Source organism: Macaca nemestrina, chromosome 1 (genome assembly GCF_043159975.1).
Source record: "Macaca nemestrina isolate mMacNem1 chromosome 1, mMacNem.hap1, whole genome shotgun sequence".
Classification (NCBI taxonomy): Eukaryota; Metazoa; Chordata; class Mammalia; order Primates; family Cercopithecidae; genus Macaca; species Macaca nemestrina.
The window spans coordinates 179,324,510-179,341,872 of NC_092125.1; the positions used below are offsets into that span (position 1 = coordinate 179,324,510).

The 17,363-nt window shown below is 51.7% G+C and overlaps 1 protein-coding gene across 10 annotated transcripts in view; it reads left to right on the plus strand.

Annotated features, from left to right (window-relative positions):
* Positions 1–17,363, plus strand: part of LOC105495102 (single stranded DNA binding protein 3) — a 180,967-nt gene that overhangs the window by 122,328 nt on the left and 41,276 nt on the right. For all 10 annotated transcript variants that reach the window (XM_011764305.3, XM_011764302.3, XM_011764303.3 and 7 more), the window contains one exon: positions 4,314–4,403. In XM_011764305.3, the coding sequence (XP_011762607.1) occupies positions 4,314–4,403 (90 nt within the window). The remainder of the gene's footprint in view (positions 1–4,313; positions 4,404–17,363) is intronic.

The following is a 17,363-nucleotide window of genomic DNA, read 5'->3' on the forward strand; positions in this document are numbered from 1 at the left end:
GTGCACCCACCACAGCCCTGGCATGCTGTAGGCCTCGGTGAATGACGAGGGTTTTCAGGGGTTTTGGTTTTGTGTTGTTAGAGAAAACTCATGAGATGCTTTGCTGAGTGCCTTAATGGAGCTCCAGCTCAAAGTTGGAAACCATCAGGAGAGGCCGATTCCTGCAGTCTGGAAAGGCCTGGCTCCAGACGGTCAGCTTTGAGCAGGTCTTTGAACAATATGCATAGTAATCATGATTGGACCACGGCACTCCAGCCTGTGGGACCAGGTCTCTAATTATAATAATAATAATTTCTAAGCTTTTTTTTTTTTTCCAGTTATAACTTACCCTTATTCTAGATCCTGCCAATATACCTGCTGTATGCCTCACGTTGTGCTGGGTCTCAGAGACAGGAGAAACAGGCCTTGCGGCCGTTGAGCTGCAGGAGCGTTGGTACAGGGATTCAGTGTAATGTTCATAAATATGGTTGGGGGGAGGGTACCTTGGTTTAGATTTTGTGAGCAAGTTACTTCTGAGCCTTTCCCAACCTCTTAACTCTTTTGTTGCCCTATACCACTAGTTGCTGCTTTTCGTTTTCTTCTTCATACTTTTCTGCCCTTTTTTTGTTATGAGCACATGTTTGCTTCATAATCAAAGGGGAACAGCAATAACTATCAAAATTCAAGGCACAAATTTAAGCACTGTGGGACGACTTAATTTTGCTACTGGAGAAGCTTTAAATGATAAAGGCGTCTCCTCAGCTTCCTGCCCCTTAGTCACTGCTAACATGGTCTTGGTTTTTTGTCCTTCTTCATTGGAGAACAGCAAAACTCCGTCTTCCACCCCACATTTCAGAGAATTACACCGTGCATTTACTAGAACCATGGTGACCCTGGCCATTGCATTCAAAGAACCGTGGACTACCCACTACCTCCACTTCTTAGAACCATTGACTCACTCTTGATCTCATAGGAAAATGATATCTTAGAGTGAAGGAGCCTCATAAATAAGGCAACAAAGCACTTGCAGGTTCAAGTTTTTATCTAAAAATTTTTTGTAGGCCAGACATGATGGTTCGTACTTGTAATGCCAGCACTTTTGGGGGCTGAGGTGGCAGGATTGCTTGAGGGCAGGAGTTCAAGACCAGCCTGGGCAACATAGTGAGACCCCATCTCTACAAAAAATTTTAAAAATTAGCTGGGTATGGTGGTGTGCACATGTATTCCCAGCTACCTGAGAGGCTGAGGCAGGAGGATCCCTTGAGTCTAGGAGTTTGGGGCCATAGTAAGCCGTGATTGGGCCACTGCACTCCAGCCTGGGGACCAGGTCTCTAATTATAATAATAATAATTTTTAGGTTTTTTTTTTTTTAAATTATAACTTACCCTTATTCTAGATTCTCAATATGTAATAAGTCAAATACCCAAATAGCAAAGGACATGAATGATTTGCCATAAAATTAGATCTACAAGTGGCCAATGCAAACCATTTCAAAAGGTAATGACCTAAGAGGTAACTCCGGATACCAAATACCAAAGGGATACTAACTACCAGATTAGCAGACACTGAGATTTAATGCCTGTTATTTCATTGGTTAATAGGCTGGGTGTGGTGGCTCATGCCTGTAATTTCAGCACTTTGGGAAGCTGAGGTGGGAGGATCACGTGAAATCAGCCTGGGCAACATAGTAAGACCCCGTCTCTAAAAACAAACAAAATAAACTGGTTAAATAATGGTACATAAGAAGAATGAAATTGTTAAAGGTAACACCAGTCTCTGAAAGAACCTGAAGAAAATGTAGATGGGTGTTTACCTCCCCCCATTTTTAAAACAAGTTTTTTGCTCTTGCTGCTGAGGAGTGATTGTTGGCTGTTAATCACAAAAAGTTGCCATTTTCACAGAACCACTGACCACAGAGAAACAATAATGCAGCCAACAGTAATGCAGCTAATGGATAAGCTGGCGATTCCCCCACAAGACCCCATCTCAGATAGTGCCAGGCAGGGGTGAGGCAGGGGCAAGGCAGGGGCCCATGACCTCAGACCTCGGTAATGGGGAGATCTGCAATCCTAATTTCTGGAGATGCTTGAAACTTACAAACACGTTATAGGATGGTTGGCAGGACAGCTTTTGCAGAGAGGGCTGTTTTTCTGTAAGCAGAATCATTTTGAAAAGTAACATGCAGCTTGCCCATTCTCTTCACCTGGCTCTGCTCAACACCCACTGTATGCCATGTACTTCTTTGTTTCTAGATTCACAGAGCTGTCTCAGCTTACGAAACACAGCCCATTCTGTTATTTTATCCCCCACAGTCCTGGTGAGGAGGTGGGACAACAGCTATCGTATTTTTTACAGGAAGCAAATTCAGAAAGTTCAAGTGGCTTGCCCACAGTCATCCCACTTACTAGTAGAGGTGACAGTGCTGAAAACCGGGTGCATTTGTTCCCAGGTCTGTTTGTTCATTTTGTTGCATGCAGTGTATTAGTGGGATTTGCACATTACCTCATTTCCTTCCATCAGAGTTGGAAGTTAGAGGTTCTGGTTCTTTTTTTTTTTTTTTTTTTTTTTTGAGATGGGGAGTTTTGCTCTTGTCATCCAGCTTGGAGTACAGTGGCACAGTCTTGACTCACTGTAACCTCTGCCTCCTGAGTTCAAGCGAATTCTCCTGCCTCAGCCTCCGAAGTAGCTGGGATTGCAGGCGCCCACCACCACGTCCAGCTGATTTTTGTATTTTTAGTAGAAACGGGGCTTCGCCATTTTGACCAGACTGGTCTCAAACTCCTGACCTCAGGTGATCTGCCCACCTTGGCCTGCCAAAGTGCTGGAATTACAGGCGTGAGCCACCACACCTGGCGTCTGGTTCCTATTTTACCACTGATGAAAGGAAAGAGAGTAGCTTCTTGAAGGTGGTGATGGGAGGCTGTGTTTCTAAGAGGAAAAGAGGCATTCTGTTTCCTACCCCAAGGGGCTCATTCCTCTTCCAGAGAATCAGTCAAAACCCTGGGCGATGATAGATGACCAAGTTTCACTTTCTCAGTCATGGTGGGGTTTGGGGACCACCAAGGTTGAAGGTAGGCTTCCTGGAGGAGGAGCCCCTGGAGGCCTAGAATCAGTGGGAAGGAGCAGGGCCCAGTTCCAGGTAGGACTGTCAGACCTGTGACTTCCTCAGAGCTGGGGCCCACATACCTAAGCCTCACCCTTGCCTGTGTGAGCACGGGACCAGGCACAGACAGGCACAGATGCGCCGACCACCTTGAATAGGTTGTACACAGATCCTTTGGAAGGAGGCCAGGCTAGGGAGAGCAATGTCTGCTCACCCCTGGGAGGCATTTGTTGTGGCAGATATACCAGGCAAATGCCAGAATAGCAGCGTTTAAAGAGAAAAGGAATGACGGTCCCCCCACCTCATGAGGCCCTTCTCTCTCATGAGGCACCTAGGACCCTGCGGGGCCAAGAACACGCTCTGCCCTCTGTCACCCTCTCCAGTAGTGTTTCCCGGTTGGTCTGTTCACTTATTCATTGAGTCATGGATATTTATTGATCTTTTGCTTTATATGACATGCCAGCCATTTGCAGAGGGCACAGAAATTTATAAATCACTCCCCTGCCAAGAGCTTCTCAAGAGTAGGTGGGCAGACACAGCCCGGGGCCATATAATGCCAGGAGCAGCCACTGCACATTGGCCATGCACCCCTGCTCTGCACCGCAGGAAGTACCTTTGGCACTTTGTCTCAGGCTGTCCTTGCAGCCTCTCTGAATGGTGGACATTGCTCCCCCATTTTTTATTATTATTATTATTATTATTATTATTATTATTATTATAGATAGGGCTGAACCTTTTGGGCTCAAGCAATCCTCCTACCTCAACCTCCCGAGTAACTGGGACTAAAGGCGTATGCCACTGCGCCCAGCTAATTTTTTATTTTTTGTAGAGACACGGTCTCCTGATGTTGCCCAGGCTGGTCTTGAACTCCTGGGCTGAAGCGATTCTCCTGCCTCAACCTCCCAAAGTGCTGGGATTTTAGGTGTGAGCCACCACGCCCGGCCCTCCCATTTTAGAGATGAGGAAAAAGAGCCTCGGAATTGGTTGCTTCCTCAGTGGGGGCCGCACCTGGGAATTGAGTCCAGGTCTGAGTGTATAAGCCCTACTTGCTTCCTGTCAGTGGGAACATGACACTTCCCTGGGATGCTAGGAGGGATTTAAGTAGAAAGTGGCCTGTGAGGAAGGTCCACAGGGAATGCGGGCAGATGGGGAGAGCCAAGGCCAGGGGTCAGAACTCTGTGTCTCTGGTTGGGGGTTTGGCCACTAACCCTCTGCCTTGTTGTTTCCACAGAGTGCAGCAGCTGCCCCGAGCCCCGTGCTTGGCAACATTCCCCCCAACGATGGGATGCCGGGAGGCCCCATCCCGCCAGGTTTCTTTCAGGTATGTGCGGAGCCCGTGGGTCTCGTGCTCCACCTTGTATTCCAGGCCAAGGCCCTGGGCAGGTGGGAGGGTGGGAGAGAAGTAAGTAGCTCAGTTTGCCATGGTCTAAATACAGTTGCTTTATGCTGGTTCAAATCCTTCCCTTCCCATCCCTTTCACCAGTCCTTCTAAAAGCTGAGAGGGAGAAAAAGATGGGAAAGCAGACACCTCCTGCATTGCCTGCACTTCTGCTGGAGTTTGCTTTCTTCATGCCAGCTTCGTAGGCACGACACAGTGTGCCCCTGGCCAGGGAGGCGGTGGGGGCTGCTTCCAGGCCACTGTGGAGCTTTCTTTTAACAAAAGGCTTTAAAAAATATCAGTAAATCGTTCTTTGTTTCTGTTTTGTTGCTGCTGCTGTTGTCATCGTTTACTTTGCCTGTCCAAACTACAAACCTTAGGCGTAATCTTAAAAAAACACAAAAACCCACCATCCTGGCAGGTCTCAGAATCCTTTCCCTCTGGTTAACCACTTGATTTTTTCCGAGTGTGATCACAGACAGCATCCCACAAGCATCTGTGCCCGTGCTCTGCCCGCCACAGGCAGGAACAGATCCCACGTGGGTTGAGAGCCTGGCCTTCTCCAAGAGACACCTTGTTCGGCTTTTTCTGGGGTGTGTGAAATTGGGCTTTCTGTTTTGCCAGGTTGGGCGCGGCTGCCACCCTCTCTGCACCGCCTCCTCCATCTCTACCTTCTCCCCGGCGGTTCATGTGATTTAAGCCAACTTGAGACTGGGAAATGCCATGTTAGAGAGGTATAGCGTGCAGGGCTGTAAGGAACTTTTATGATGACACTCACGATCATAACATCTCTCATTCTTTCAAGCCTGTCGGCAGCTGAGTTTGAGAATCCGCCCGAGTTCCCCACACCTTTTGAAAGATTGGCACTCCCAGATAAGAACATGGAAAGAACTGTTACGTGGAAAGGGAGGCAGAAATTTCTTCTGTGCAGCCCTAGAATTTACAACTAGGACCAGCGAGGCAAAGTCCAAAGACACTTTTGCTTGGTGTAGGCCAGAATTTAGCACCTGGGCTCACCCCACATCAAGGCGGGGGGCTCTCTGGCCCTAGATGCGTCTGAGCAAAGACTGACAGACATCTCTTAGGAACGTTAAAGGGGTTTCCCTCTGGGAGAGAGATGACCTGGAAGATGATTCTACTTGGCAAGGTTTTGTATTTGGGTTGGTGTTAACTCCCGAAAGAAGAGGGCTGGGACATGCTGCTCACCAGCTAAGAAGGACGGCAGTGAAATTCAGGTGTTCCCCAAAAACAGAAGTGGCAGGTCACGTGATGGTGGTAGGAGGAGAGAAAGGGACGCAGGATGGCCATCGGGAGCATTGGATGGCCACATGTGGATCTGTATGCATTCCCAGAACACTGCCAAAACTGGGGCCTTGTCCAAGGGGTGGAGATGAGCGTAGCCCCAGAAATAGGTATGTGAGCTCCAGGTTGGGACTGGACCAGGCATTGCCAGGGTCTCAGCTTGGGGCAAGGCTGCGACATATTGAAGATGGGTTGAGAGTTAGACCTTAAAATGCTGGAAACCCATGGGCCCAAGAAAGGCAGGAGCCAGTGGGGCTGCTGTCCTTCTCCCAGGGAGGAAATCCAAGGGGCCAGTGTGTGAGAGGCTCATACTCACCAAGGCAGGCATCTTCTTGGCCACTGCAGATGGCGCCCCACACCCATCAGAGGGCCTCTTCCCACTGGCATTCTGTCCAGTTGGGAATTCTTTCTAGGCTCAACATGCCATGGATGCTCTTGATGCAGTGCGGGTGTGGCTTCCCTGTCTGGTAGACCCACCCAGGTACTGTGCTTCATCTGTGTGCATCCTGATTGAGGCTGCTTGCTGGCATCTGGGTGTCCGGTGCAGATTAGACCACTGTGGTAGAAAGAGGTAGACAATACCCAATTGTATGTTTTAAAAATAGGCCATTGACTTCTATTTTGGCCTGACTCTAGGACAAGGCTCAGGTCTGCCTGATATGTGGGCAGCTCCCAACTTCCTGCTTTGGTATAATCATCCATGGCTAAGGCCTAATTCCAGACATACTTCTTGGGCCCTCCCCTGTGACGTTTGGGTTGTGTGGTCAGAAAGCCAAGACTGATTCCTGTCCTTATTTAGCCATTACTAGCCACCATCAAACAGAGGTAACTTTTGGACCTTCTTGACTTGAGGTCACCTCTGTTTCCCAGGCACGGCATGCCATCAAGAGCTGACGGGGTCATCCAGCAGACAGCAGAGAGCAATGGCTTGGCCTCTCTGCTTCCTGGGTGACGTTGGTGACTCCTTTCTCTCACTTCCTGGCATCACTTCCGCATCAGTCACTTGCAGGGGGATGGGCTAGGCCAGGTACCTGGCCTGGTCCTTCCCAGCCATGATGCTGAACCGCTCAGGCTGGGGTCACTGCCAAGGGGAAAGGGTATCTCTCTGGAAGGAGGTACTGGCTGCCCATTTCCGGAGTAGGCCTGCTTACAACAGGAGTATTAGCTATTGATTGCCGGCCCCGCGCCTCACTGGTATTGCAGGCAGCCACTCTGATATTAGAAGGGGAAATAGAGATGGTATCAAGGATTTTATCTGCTACCAACAATTGCACTCCTTCCCCTGCTTGGCCAAGGCCTGGGTAGGAAACTCTGCCTCAGGACGGCTTTGCACCAGGGAGTCGACTTGGGATGGCTGAGCCAGCTATGGCCAGACCCTGGCCTAGGGTGGCTAGCCCAGTTTTCAGGTCAGGACTTTACCCCTAGCTGGTCCTAAATGTAGAAGCCCCAGGCCTCCAGGCTGGGTGGGAGGGAGCAGCCGCCCACCTCCATCCCGGTCCCTCAGTAAGCAACACGGGGCCTTGCTTCTGCAGGCCTCTGACTGCCAGGCTTCAGCTCCTGGGGTCAGAAGTTTTGGCCGTCCACACATGAGGGTGTGCCATCAGCTTTCTCTTCTTCCATGTCCAGGTTTCCAAGGCAGGCAGTACCTCTCCGGTCCTGTGGCATGAGATGTGTGTGGTAGCAGGTTAAGGTCTGGCAGGGAGGTGCCTTGGAAATTGACCTGACCATACCTCACTGTTGGGGAATAGTATGGGTTTCTTGGGGTGTTGGTAGAATTTAGCAACGGCATTCTACTTCTGAGTTCCTTTGGAAAAAAAAAAAAAGACTGCCCTAATATTGGCATCCCCAGCACCTGGCATATACTAAGGACGCAGTAAATGTTTGAACTGAGTTTATTTGTATTGCTCACATTACAGAACGGGAGCCCAGGCAGCCCCAAAGCACCAGATCCAACATTCTGATCAGGGAGGGCCTAACAGGAAGCTGGCTTGGGAGTTCAGGAGTGGTGTTCTGGTGTTTTGCAGCAGGGAAGCTCAAAGAGGACTTGGCCGCATACTTGCTGAGTGACCTTGGGCAAGTTGCTCCCCATCTCTGGACTCTAGTTTTCTCACCAGTAGATGGAGCAGGCTGGACCAGGTGGTCTCTGAGGGCCCTTCCAACTTTGATTTTCTGCTTTGGATCCAGATGGATTTTACATAATCAAACAGTGGCGTTTTTTTTTTTTTTTTTTTCTTTTTTCCACGCAGCTTAGCTTGGTTGGGCTGCACATCTGGCAAACCCAGCTTAGCTTTGGCCAGTCTCACTGATCTGGGTGGGTCCCCTCGTTCCTTGGTCCTTAAGGGGGGCACTGTCCAGTAAGAATTTCTAAGTTCCTTGGCCCTAAGGTGGTCCTAAGGAGGGCACTGTCCAGTAAGGATTTCTAAGTCCAAAACGGGACTCATAAGAGGGCAGGGGTCATGGAGAACTGAGCATTGGGTACAAGCTGTTTTTCTTCTTGTTTTGTTTTTAAATTCCAATAATTGTTTTCAGTTACATAGTGTTTTTAAACATGCAACTTACTTTCATTTTCATCAGTGTTTCTGCAGAGAAGGCATGCAGATTGGAAAAGAGAGACTCAGAAAGGTGAATGACTTGCCCGAAGTTAACTCGGGGCTGTAATCAGAGTCTAAACCCAGATTTCCTGGTTCCTCATGGGGTGCTCTTCCACAAACACTCCAAAGTCCAAATGTAGTTACACATCTGATTGGACGGTGGAAGCAGGGAGAGTAGAGAATTAGAGAAAAGGAGGGAGAGACCAAAAGGAGATAGACAAACCATAACTCTTATCTAAAGAAGTAGCAAATAAGTTTCCATTCAAATGCCAGCTCTGCTTGATGTGTGGTGGCTGCTCAGAACACCGTGAGAATGATTCTGAAGCTGTTTGTCAACAGATAGTGACTGGCAATGTCTACCATGAACGTGAATGTGTCAGTGGTGGTACACGTCCTATTTGCCATCCATGATCTGGTCCAAGCTTCTCATTTATAGATGGGGAAATGAAATCACAGAAGGAGAAAGGACTGTGGTTATGACTGTCATTGGCCATCTCTGATATGCAAGGCATGGGGCTTGGTTCCAGGCTCGAACTGAATCAACCATAGTCTGTCCACAGGAGCAGCCAGCCTAGCAGAGAGACTGACAGATAATCCATGCCCTGTGGCAGGACAGAGGACAGGCCTGCCTGCCTGCCAAGCTGAGAAATCAGGAGGGCATTCCTGGAGGCAGTGCAGCCCTGGCCGAGATGGTGTCTGGAATGAGGTGGTTGACAGGCGCTCAGCGGGAGATGAGTCTGGAGAGGTTGCCGGGCAGTTGTTGAAGGACCTTGTTGAGTGTGGGCTTGATCCAGTGGGCAGTGGGACACCAGGGCAGCACTCTGGGCTGGATAATGTCTTGGCCAGATCTGTGTTCCAAAACAGTTACTCTGCAATCGTTCCAGTGGCTTCGTGGAGACAGGGACTTGGGCACTGTGGCCGGTGCTCAGGAAGTAGCTGACCACCTTTTTTTTTAGAGACAGAGTCTCACTGTGTCACCCAGGTTGGAGGGCAGTGGCGATCTTGGCTCACTGCAACCTCCGCCTCCCGGGTTCAAGTGATTCTCCTGCCTCAGCCTCCTGAGTAGCTGGGATTACAGGTGCTCGCCACCAGGCCCGGCTGATTTTTGTATTTTTAGTAGAGATGGGGTTTCACCATGTTGGCCAGGCCGGTCTCAAACTCCTGACCTCAAGTGATCCGCCGACCTCAGCCTCCTCAGGCTGGGATTACAGGCCTGAGCCACCACGCCCAACAGGAAGTAGCTGACCATCTTGATGATGGATGCTGCGTGACAGGGACCCAGCAGAGGTCACAGGGTTAAAGACTGCCTTCCCTGGAAAAGTCCTGGAGGAGGGGTCCCGGCTCCTGTTGCCAAAAGCTTAGCTCATCATGCTTTGAACATCTAGATACTTGCCACCTTGGTGAAGGATAATAGGGACTTGCCACCTTGGTGAAGGATAGTAGGGAGTATTTGACACATCCCTTTCTGTTGAGTCCTCATTCCTGCCAGCCAGGCCCACCAGCCTTAGAAAGATGTTGAGGTTCCTAGAGAACCCTTCCTATTAGTTTTGGGGAGAGGACAAGGAAGAGCAAATACTGTGTGTAGCCCAAGAGCCAGAGATATGACCCATACAGTAAGAGGGGAGAGAAATATGCATGACCCAAAATCTTTCCTCATCTCCTGCAGAAGTAGCTGGGGTTTCTCTGGGAGAAGGGCAGCCTCCTGAGGGCTCTGATGACTGTCTAGAGAACCTGCCATGTACTCAGACATTCCCCTGTGAGCCCTCAGCCCCAGATCCCAAGTCCTTCAGAGAAGAGAAAAGGGAAGCCAGTTTGAATCATTGCATGGAAGACATTTCTGTTATCTGCCAAATTAATGATGAAGTGGTGAGCTGCTTGACAGTGGTGGTAACTAAGCAGTGGCAGGATGCCAGTGGAGAGCCTTGGGCACTGTGAGCTGTGGGGTGGGTGATGTGTTCACAGGGAGGGTCAGAGCCCAGTAAATGAGAACATACCCCTGGCAGCAACTGGGGCAGTTCCCAAAAGCTGAGCCAAATGCTGTCCATTTCCTGCCCTGCTCTCCAGCGGGAAGCGGGAGCCAGCAGAGGGAGCGGACATTCCTCCTGCCAGAAAGTTGCTGCGGCAGGAAAGGCCTCTCTGTGCTGACGAGGACAAGTTTTGTGACAAGTGGAGACTTGGGAAGAATTAAACCACCTTGTTTGCTTTTGGTTTCCAAAGCCTGTTACTAGTGGAAGCTTGGTTGCGGGGTGCCGGGGTCCCTACCCATCTGACAGATGGTGAAGTGAAGGCAGGGCAAGGGAAGGAGCTAAGCCCGGATCATGTGAGACCTGGACAGGCTTGCTTGGTCGTCCCTTAGCCCCTCGGTCAGACATGGTGTGTAAGGGCAGGGACCTGTCAGCCATCCAAGAGGTAGCCACGGACCCTGCCCTCAAGGGGCTTGTAGTCTGGTGGAGGGGGAAGGCAGTGACTGTGTGCCACGCTGGAGAAGTTGACAGGAAGAATACTGTCGGGGCCAGGCGCAGGGCACAGCCAGCATGGCTTGTCTGGGGAAGCCTCTCCGAGGGGCTGACATTTGGACTGAGGAGGAGGAGGCAGTTGGCAGTGAATAGGGGTGGGGGAGTGTGCCAGGCGAGAGGGAGCCTGTGCCAAGATGTGATGTGACGGGGCAAGTTTGGGGCAGGGGCCTGGATGGCAGGCTGGTGTGTGGAGATGGAGCCAGGAATAGACACAGGAAGGACTTAAAGTCGGGGAGAGCCATGGAAGGTTCCTAACAAGGGGAGCAACGCAATCCCAGGAAGAGGCTCCGTGGTCTGGAGGGGCTGGGCCCTTGGCTGGCTGGCCAGTGTGGAGTCCAGCTGCAGTCCCCTCTGGAGGTGGCTGTGACCCGAGCAGGAGTGGTGGCTGGGTGAGACTGAAGGCAGCTTCCTTGCCTGTGGCTGGTGGCCTCTAGTGGATGTTGGAAGCTAAAGGAGGCCCAGCTTGCTGCCCACATAGGTCGAGGGCGGGAGGCAGGTGTAGCGGTGAGAGGCCGAGGCTGGTGCTTGCTCTCTCAGCAGACCCCTTACCTGAGGCTGCCCAGCCTAGCCCTCCCCACCCATCCCAGATAGTGCTCTCAGGCCTGAGAGTAGAACTGTCTGACACCCTCTTATGTTAATAGTTGCTGGTGGAAGCACTCTCCAAGTTAGAAAAGCTGTCCCCTGCTGTGATTTCATTTGACTCTATGAGATAGTCCTGAGAACCATAGCATTCCCACCGTATAGATGAGAAACTGAGGCTCAAATTGGCCAGTTGCTCAGGAAGACAGGCCTGGATGGGGCTGTGGGATCCGCAGCTTCTTGATAACTGCCTGTCTGTGGGGGAATAAAACCCCCTCCCCATTCTGGGCCTCCCCTGGCCCTGTCTGCTTCCCTGCAGGTGGGGGAGTCTGTCTTATAGATGTGGCCTCCTACTGGGGAGGAGGACGGAGGTGCTGTGTCAGGGGTGGATGTGTTCGCTCCTCAGGGGACAGAAGCACCACCCCCTCCCGCTCCTCCGCCATGCTGTCCGCCTCCAGACTGACAGAAGGCAGGGTCACCCCTGCTGAGAAGGATTAGAGAGGAGGCGGGGCGCCCCAACTGCTGGGCTCCAGGCCACAGTTGGAGGTGGGGAACCACTGCTCTTCCCCACCCCCAGGCCCCACCTGTTCCAAACTGGCTTGGCTCTGGGAGCAGCAGCCCCTCCTCTGGTTACTGTGATGAAGCCCATTGCAGGCTCTTAAGTCTGAAGCCCCCTGTCCTGGGAGTGGGACACTCTGGTTGGAGTCCAGCCCTGTTGCCAAATCCCTGTGTGTCTTCAGGGAGCCAGCCTTCCCTCTCTTGGCCTTAGCTTGCTCCTCTGTCCAGTGAGGGGGTGCTGGCCACTCTGAAGCACATGGGTCTGGGCTGGTCCTGCGCTCCACAATCTCCTGGCCAGTGAAAAGAGGCCTGGGGCAGAGGAGAGGGAAGAAAGCCTTTTTTTGCTTGCCAACACCTCCCCTGCAAAGGTCAGGCTGTGCTCCCCTCCCTGCCCGGCAGCCAGCCTGGTGCCTAACGTCTGCCCAGCGGCAGATGACCGGCACTGGGGCTCCTAGCAACAGTGGACAAAAGGTTACTCCTGACGTGCCAGGCTGCCTCAGCGGCGGCTGGCTCAGCCCGGTCGCCCTCCCTCTTAAATAGGAAAAAAAGTTGTGGCCCTGACTTGTGTGCGTGCCCGTGTACACGCATGCCTGTGTGCACGCATGTGGACATGTTTGTGTCTGCACACTCGAGCCACCTCTCCCTCCCCCTGTGAAAAACGTGAACTCCACATGTAGTGCCGTAACTCTCACTGATGAAATGGAAAGTTGAACATAAATCAATGTCTGCCGCCCAGTTAGCTATGCATCAGCAGGCAGCGCCTGGGAGATTTGCTCGGTAACAAAGCACCCAGCGGCTGCTTGGGCCTCGACTGCCCCCTAATGCAGAGCCAGCCCCTTGCCACAGAGCCCCGCTGGGCTACACACCACCTCCTCCTGGCCTCCCAAGCCCGGGATGGGACTCTCACTCCTTTCTTTAACCTTTTGAGGCAGGGAATGGGGAAGGAGCCTCTGACCTCTTGGATTTGGGAGGCCTGGGCTCTGTTCTTGCTGCGGCTCCTGGCCGAACCCTCAGTGGGGCTGTAAACTGACTCCCGACTCTGGCTTCTGTGGATCTGATACTGGAAGGATGGGTGTCAGTAGCTGCCTTCACCTCATGCTTATTAAGAGCTTGGGCTGGTTTATCCTTTCTCCTTTGGACCTGAGTTTTTACTTTGCATTTTCTTAGAGTGGAGTGATTTTTCCCTGTGCCTGGAAGCTGCTCTGCCGCAGGTTGGCAGCTCTCCCAGCACGGTGCCGTGGCTGCTTCCCCTGCCCCCACGAGGTCCTTCTGCCCCTCACAGGGGGACGGGAGTGGAGACTCCTGCGGGGCTGGAGAGTACTTTTGTTTTGTCTCTTCATAGCTGACTGAGGGGTGGACTCTCTTTTTGCTCCTGTCCCCACCTACCTTCTCAGCAAATTGTACTGAGGTTTTTCTCAGTAAAAAAAAGGTCAAATTCCTTAGTCCTTGTAGCAGAAGAGGTTTGAGGAAGATAATTCCAGCAGAATCCTGTAATAACACGCCTCGGCATGACATGGATCAGGATAGACCCCCTGAGTAAGCTCATGCCACTGTGGGAGGAACCTGCCCTTCAAGGGAGTCTGGGCTGGGCTCTGGGCCCAGGCCCTGCCCTGGGGGTCAGAGGCCGTTCCAGCATCTTGCTCAGTGTGAGGCACTGTTCTGAGTGCAGGGACCCACAGTTTGGGGTCAGGTTCATGTCCTGTTTCTGCCTAAGTTAACTCCCAGGCAGCCTCTCCCTGAAACATTCCCTCTCCAAAAGACGGCCTTAGAATCCATGAAGCTCCTGGGCCAGGCCTGCCTGTGATCCTCTAAACGTTTCTCTCAGAGAAGCCCCATCTCAGGCCAGGCATGGTGGCTCATGCCTGTAATCCCAGCCCTTTGGGAGGCCGATGTGGGCGGATCACCTGATGCCGGGAGTTCGAGACCAGCCTGACTAACATGGTGAAACCTCGTCTGTAATGAAAATAGAAAAATTAGCCAGGCATAGTGGCACGCGACTGTAATCCCAGCTACTCGGGAGGCTGAGGCAGGAGAATCGCTTGAACCCAGGAGGCAGAGGTTGCAGTGAGCCGAGATCACACCACTGTACTCCAGCCTAGATGACAGAGCAAGACTCTGTCTCAAAAAAAAAAAAAAAAAAGAAAAAGAAAAGAAAAGCCCCATCTCTTGTTTCTTGCTCAAGACCAAAGAGACTGGGGACGTGGTGGGGTAGAGGGGCACACACATAGGGATGGGAGGGCACCCAGCTCGGTGTCAGGAAGGCCACAGAATGGCTATGAACAGGGTCTTTGGAGCATGATGGCCCTGCACTTGGCTGGCAGTGTGATCCTGGCAGTGACCCAGCCTCTTCAGGCACTGTTTCCTCAGCTGTGCTGTAGGAACAATCATGCAGCAAATCATACTGTGTCCTTTTTGGAGCTCTGGTGAGGATTGACTATACATACAAAACTGTATTCAGGCCACACGTGGTGGCTCCCACCTGCAAATCCCAGCACTTTAAGAGGCCGAGGCAGGAGGATCGCTTTCGGCCAGTTTGAAACCAGCCTGGGCAACGTAGACCCTGTCTCTACAAAAGAAAAATTAAAAACTTAGCGAGGCTTGGTTGCATAGACTTGTAGTCCCAGCTACTCTGGAGGCTGAAGTGGGAGGATGGCTTGAGCCCTGGAGATTGATACTGCAGTGAGCCTCGATCACACCACTGCACTCCAATCTGGGCAACAGAGCAAGACCCTGTCGCAAAAGAAACTCAGAAATCTATGTTCACATCAGTAGTGGTTTATTACTGCTGTGGAAAGATGACTGGGCTTCAGGATCCGTGTTGACCGGCAGCTGAGCCTGGAGCTCCCAGCATGCCAGTCAGCTCATCTGTCCCTTCTGTCTTGGACAGGCCAGTGCTGGGTCCCATCCCTCCTTCACCTTCTGTGAAGGTGGTCCGTCCTTCCTGGCAGCCTCTGGTGTCACGCAGTCTGGGTGGGTACATGGGTTCTCTTGAGGAAGTCAGTTCACCTCTCCGAACCTCAGTTGCTTCATCTGGTAATTGGGGGCAGTGATAGCCCTGCCCTCTTAGGTCCACTGCGAGAATGCTGTGAGATGATGTGTGAAGCCTCACCTGATGTCTGTGCTGGGTTGACTCTCGAGACCTTAAGAGTTGTTGCAGGCATGTCTGGGACTGTTCTTTTCTAGAGGCCCAGGTCTTTCAGTTTACCCAAGAGCAAGAGCTGCCTCAGGGTTTCTTCTCTTTCCAGAAGGGAGTCTTAGGGGCATGACACAGCCTTAGTGACACTGATGTGTGGAAGAGGTTCTGGGTATTTTTGAGATCCACTAGCTATGTGTTTAACCCTCCAGTTTGACCAACATATTTGGCATGCCTAAGCACCAGGCCCTTTTTGACCCTTTAACACGTTACTTCCCTTCATCTTGTCCACCTGATTTACCTCCCTTAGCCCCTGCCACCTTGACTCCTAGTGCCCTGCTCCACTGCCCAGGAGCTGCCCAGGGAGGGCGAGGCTGGGAGGCAGGTGTTGTGTGTCTGGGAGCCTCTGATTCTTTTCCTCCCAGGCTTGGTACCATGAGTTTGATGGAGACCAACTCTGACCTGGGGAGCTGGGTCTCACCTGTGCACCTGCGTTCTCTCACTGGTGAATTTCACCTGAGTATCATTTGAGTTTGCGTTCCCCACCTGTAAAACAGAAGCCCCTCCCTGGTTCATCAGCTATGCCTTATACCAGCGTAAGGTGTGTGGTCAGAATGAATGGCAGATGGGAAATCCAACAAGTGCTCCTTCCCAGAGGCTGGCATCTGGTCATTCCTTCCTTCAGCACACATTCACAAGCCATGGCTTTCTGCCCAGCCCCACTGGGCTCCCAGGGTTGGGAGGCAGGGCAGCCTCTGACCCCCACGCGGTCATAGTCCACAGGGCAGACCTAGGCTAGGCGAACCAAAGGTGAGCATGTGGCTTATTCTCCTCTGTCAGGTGCTTTTCCTATCAGTGGTGCCCCTTCATTAGAAGAATGAAGTCAGAGCTCTTCGTGGTCTAGCCCTTCTACCCTCGCCCCACTGTTGGACCAGCTATTGTTCCACAGGACAAGCACCAGAGCTGCTGGCTCTCAGACCTGGCCTCTGCCCCTCCATCAGTCTACTGGGGAGTTCTACGGGCTGCAGCCTTCTCCTCTCCCCTTCTTGAAACTTCTTCCCTCTCAGGTCACTTTTATTCAAGAAGACTTCGACAAAGTCTTGCCCTTTCCTTGTCTCAAGGTCAAAAAATGTTGTGCCCAACATGTGTTAATCTAGTTAAGTTCCTCTTCGCTAGGTTAATTGTAGTAGCCAATACCGAGGAACTTACTCTGGAGTTGTAGAAAAGGTCCAAGAGCTATAGAAACTTCAGTCTGTTTTGGGAAGTAGCTTTACCTTCCTGAACCACAGTGTCCCCACCTGTAAATGCAGCAGTGTTAGAGAGCATGGATGTGAGAGTCCAATGATGAGCAGAAGAGACCTGGCCCCTGTCTTCTGGGCCATCAAAGGCTTTGGGGACAAAAGAAATGGGGGACTACTTCTCGGGCCAGATGACTCTGGTGGAGTTTGCTGAAGAGTACCCAGTATCAGGTGGGGTTTCTTTTGTTGAGGGGCATGCTTCCAACCCCAAGAACAGCTCAGATTAGGACAGCTTACGTGTTGTAGGCAAGAGGGGTAGCTCCCTCGGCTAATAAGCTCCCTGTGTGGGGTAATAAGGAGGGCTGAGCCAAAGAAAGGCGGTTCCTGACGGATTCCACGAGGCGGGGCAGATTCTGAGCCACAGCTTGGTGTAATAACAGCTACCCTTGGTAAGGGCTGAACTAAGTCCTTGACTCCTGATATCTCAGTTAGATAGTTCTTCGTGAGACAGGTAGGGTGGCCGCATTTTATAAGGGAGATAAATAAGTTTGAGAGGGAACTATACGCCAGGCTCCAAGCCCCATGAATCTGGGGCTTTTCCAGCAGCACTACAGAGCTGCTTCTCATTTTCCGCCAAGTTTGCCAGGTATTGTTGCACCTGCCCGTCTGACCGTGGGCCTGACCTCCCAAACCTGTGTCTCCCAGAGTCCTGGTTCTTTCCCTGCTCCATCCTGTTGCTTCATCTTAACAGAGGAAGGAGGAAGAGGTCTTGGGCCATTCCCCAAGCTTCTGAGGGAAGAAGAGGCATGAAAAACCACCCAGTCGTCCAGGGGGCTGCAGGACTAAAAGGGAAAAAACTTGGCAGACTTTGCTGTTTCATCCTTAGCCTTCTTCTGCTCAGTGGGCAACTGGGGTTGAATTAGGGGCATTCTGGATTTGTGGTTTCTAAGGCCCTGCAGCCCCCCTTCCTAGTTGGATGTGATGAA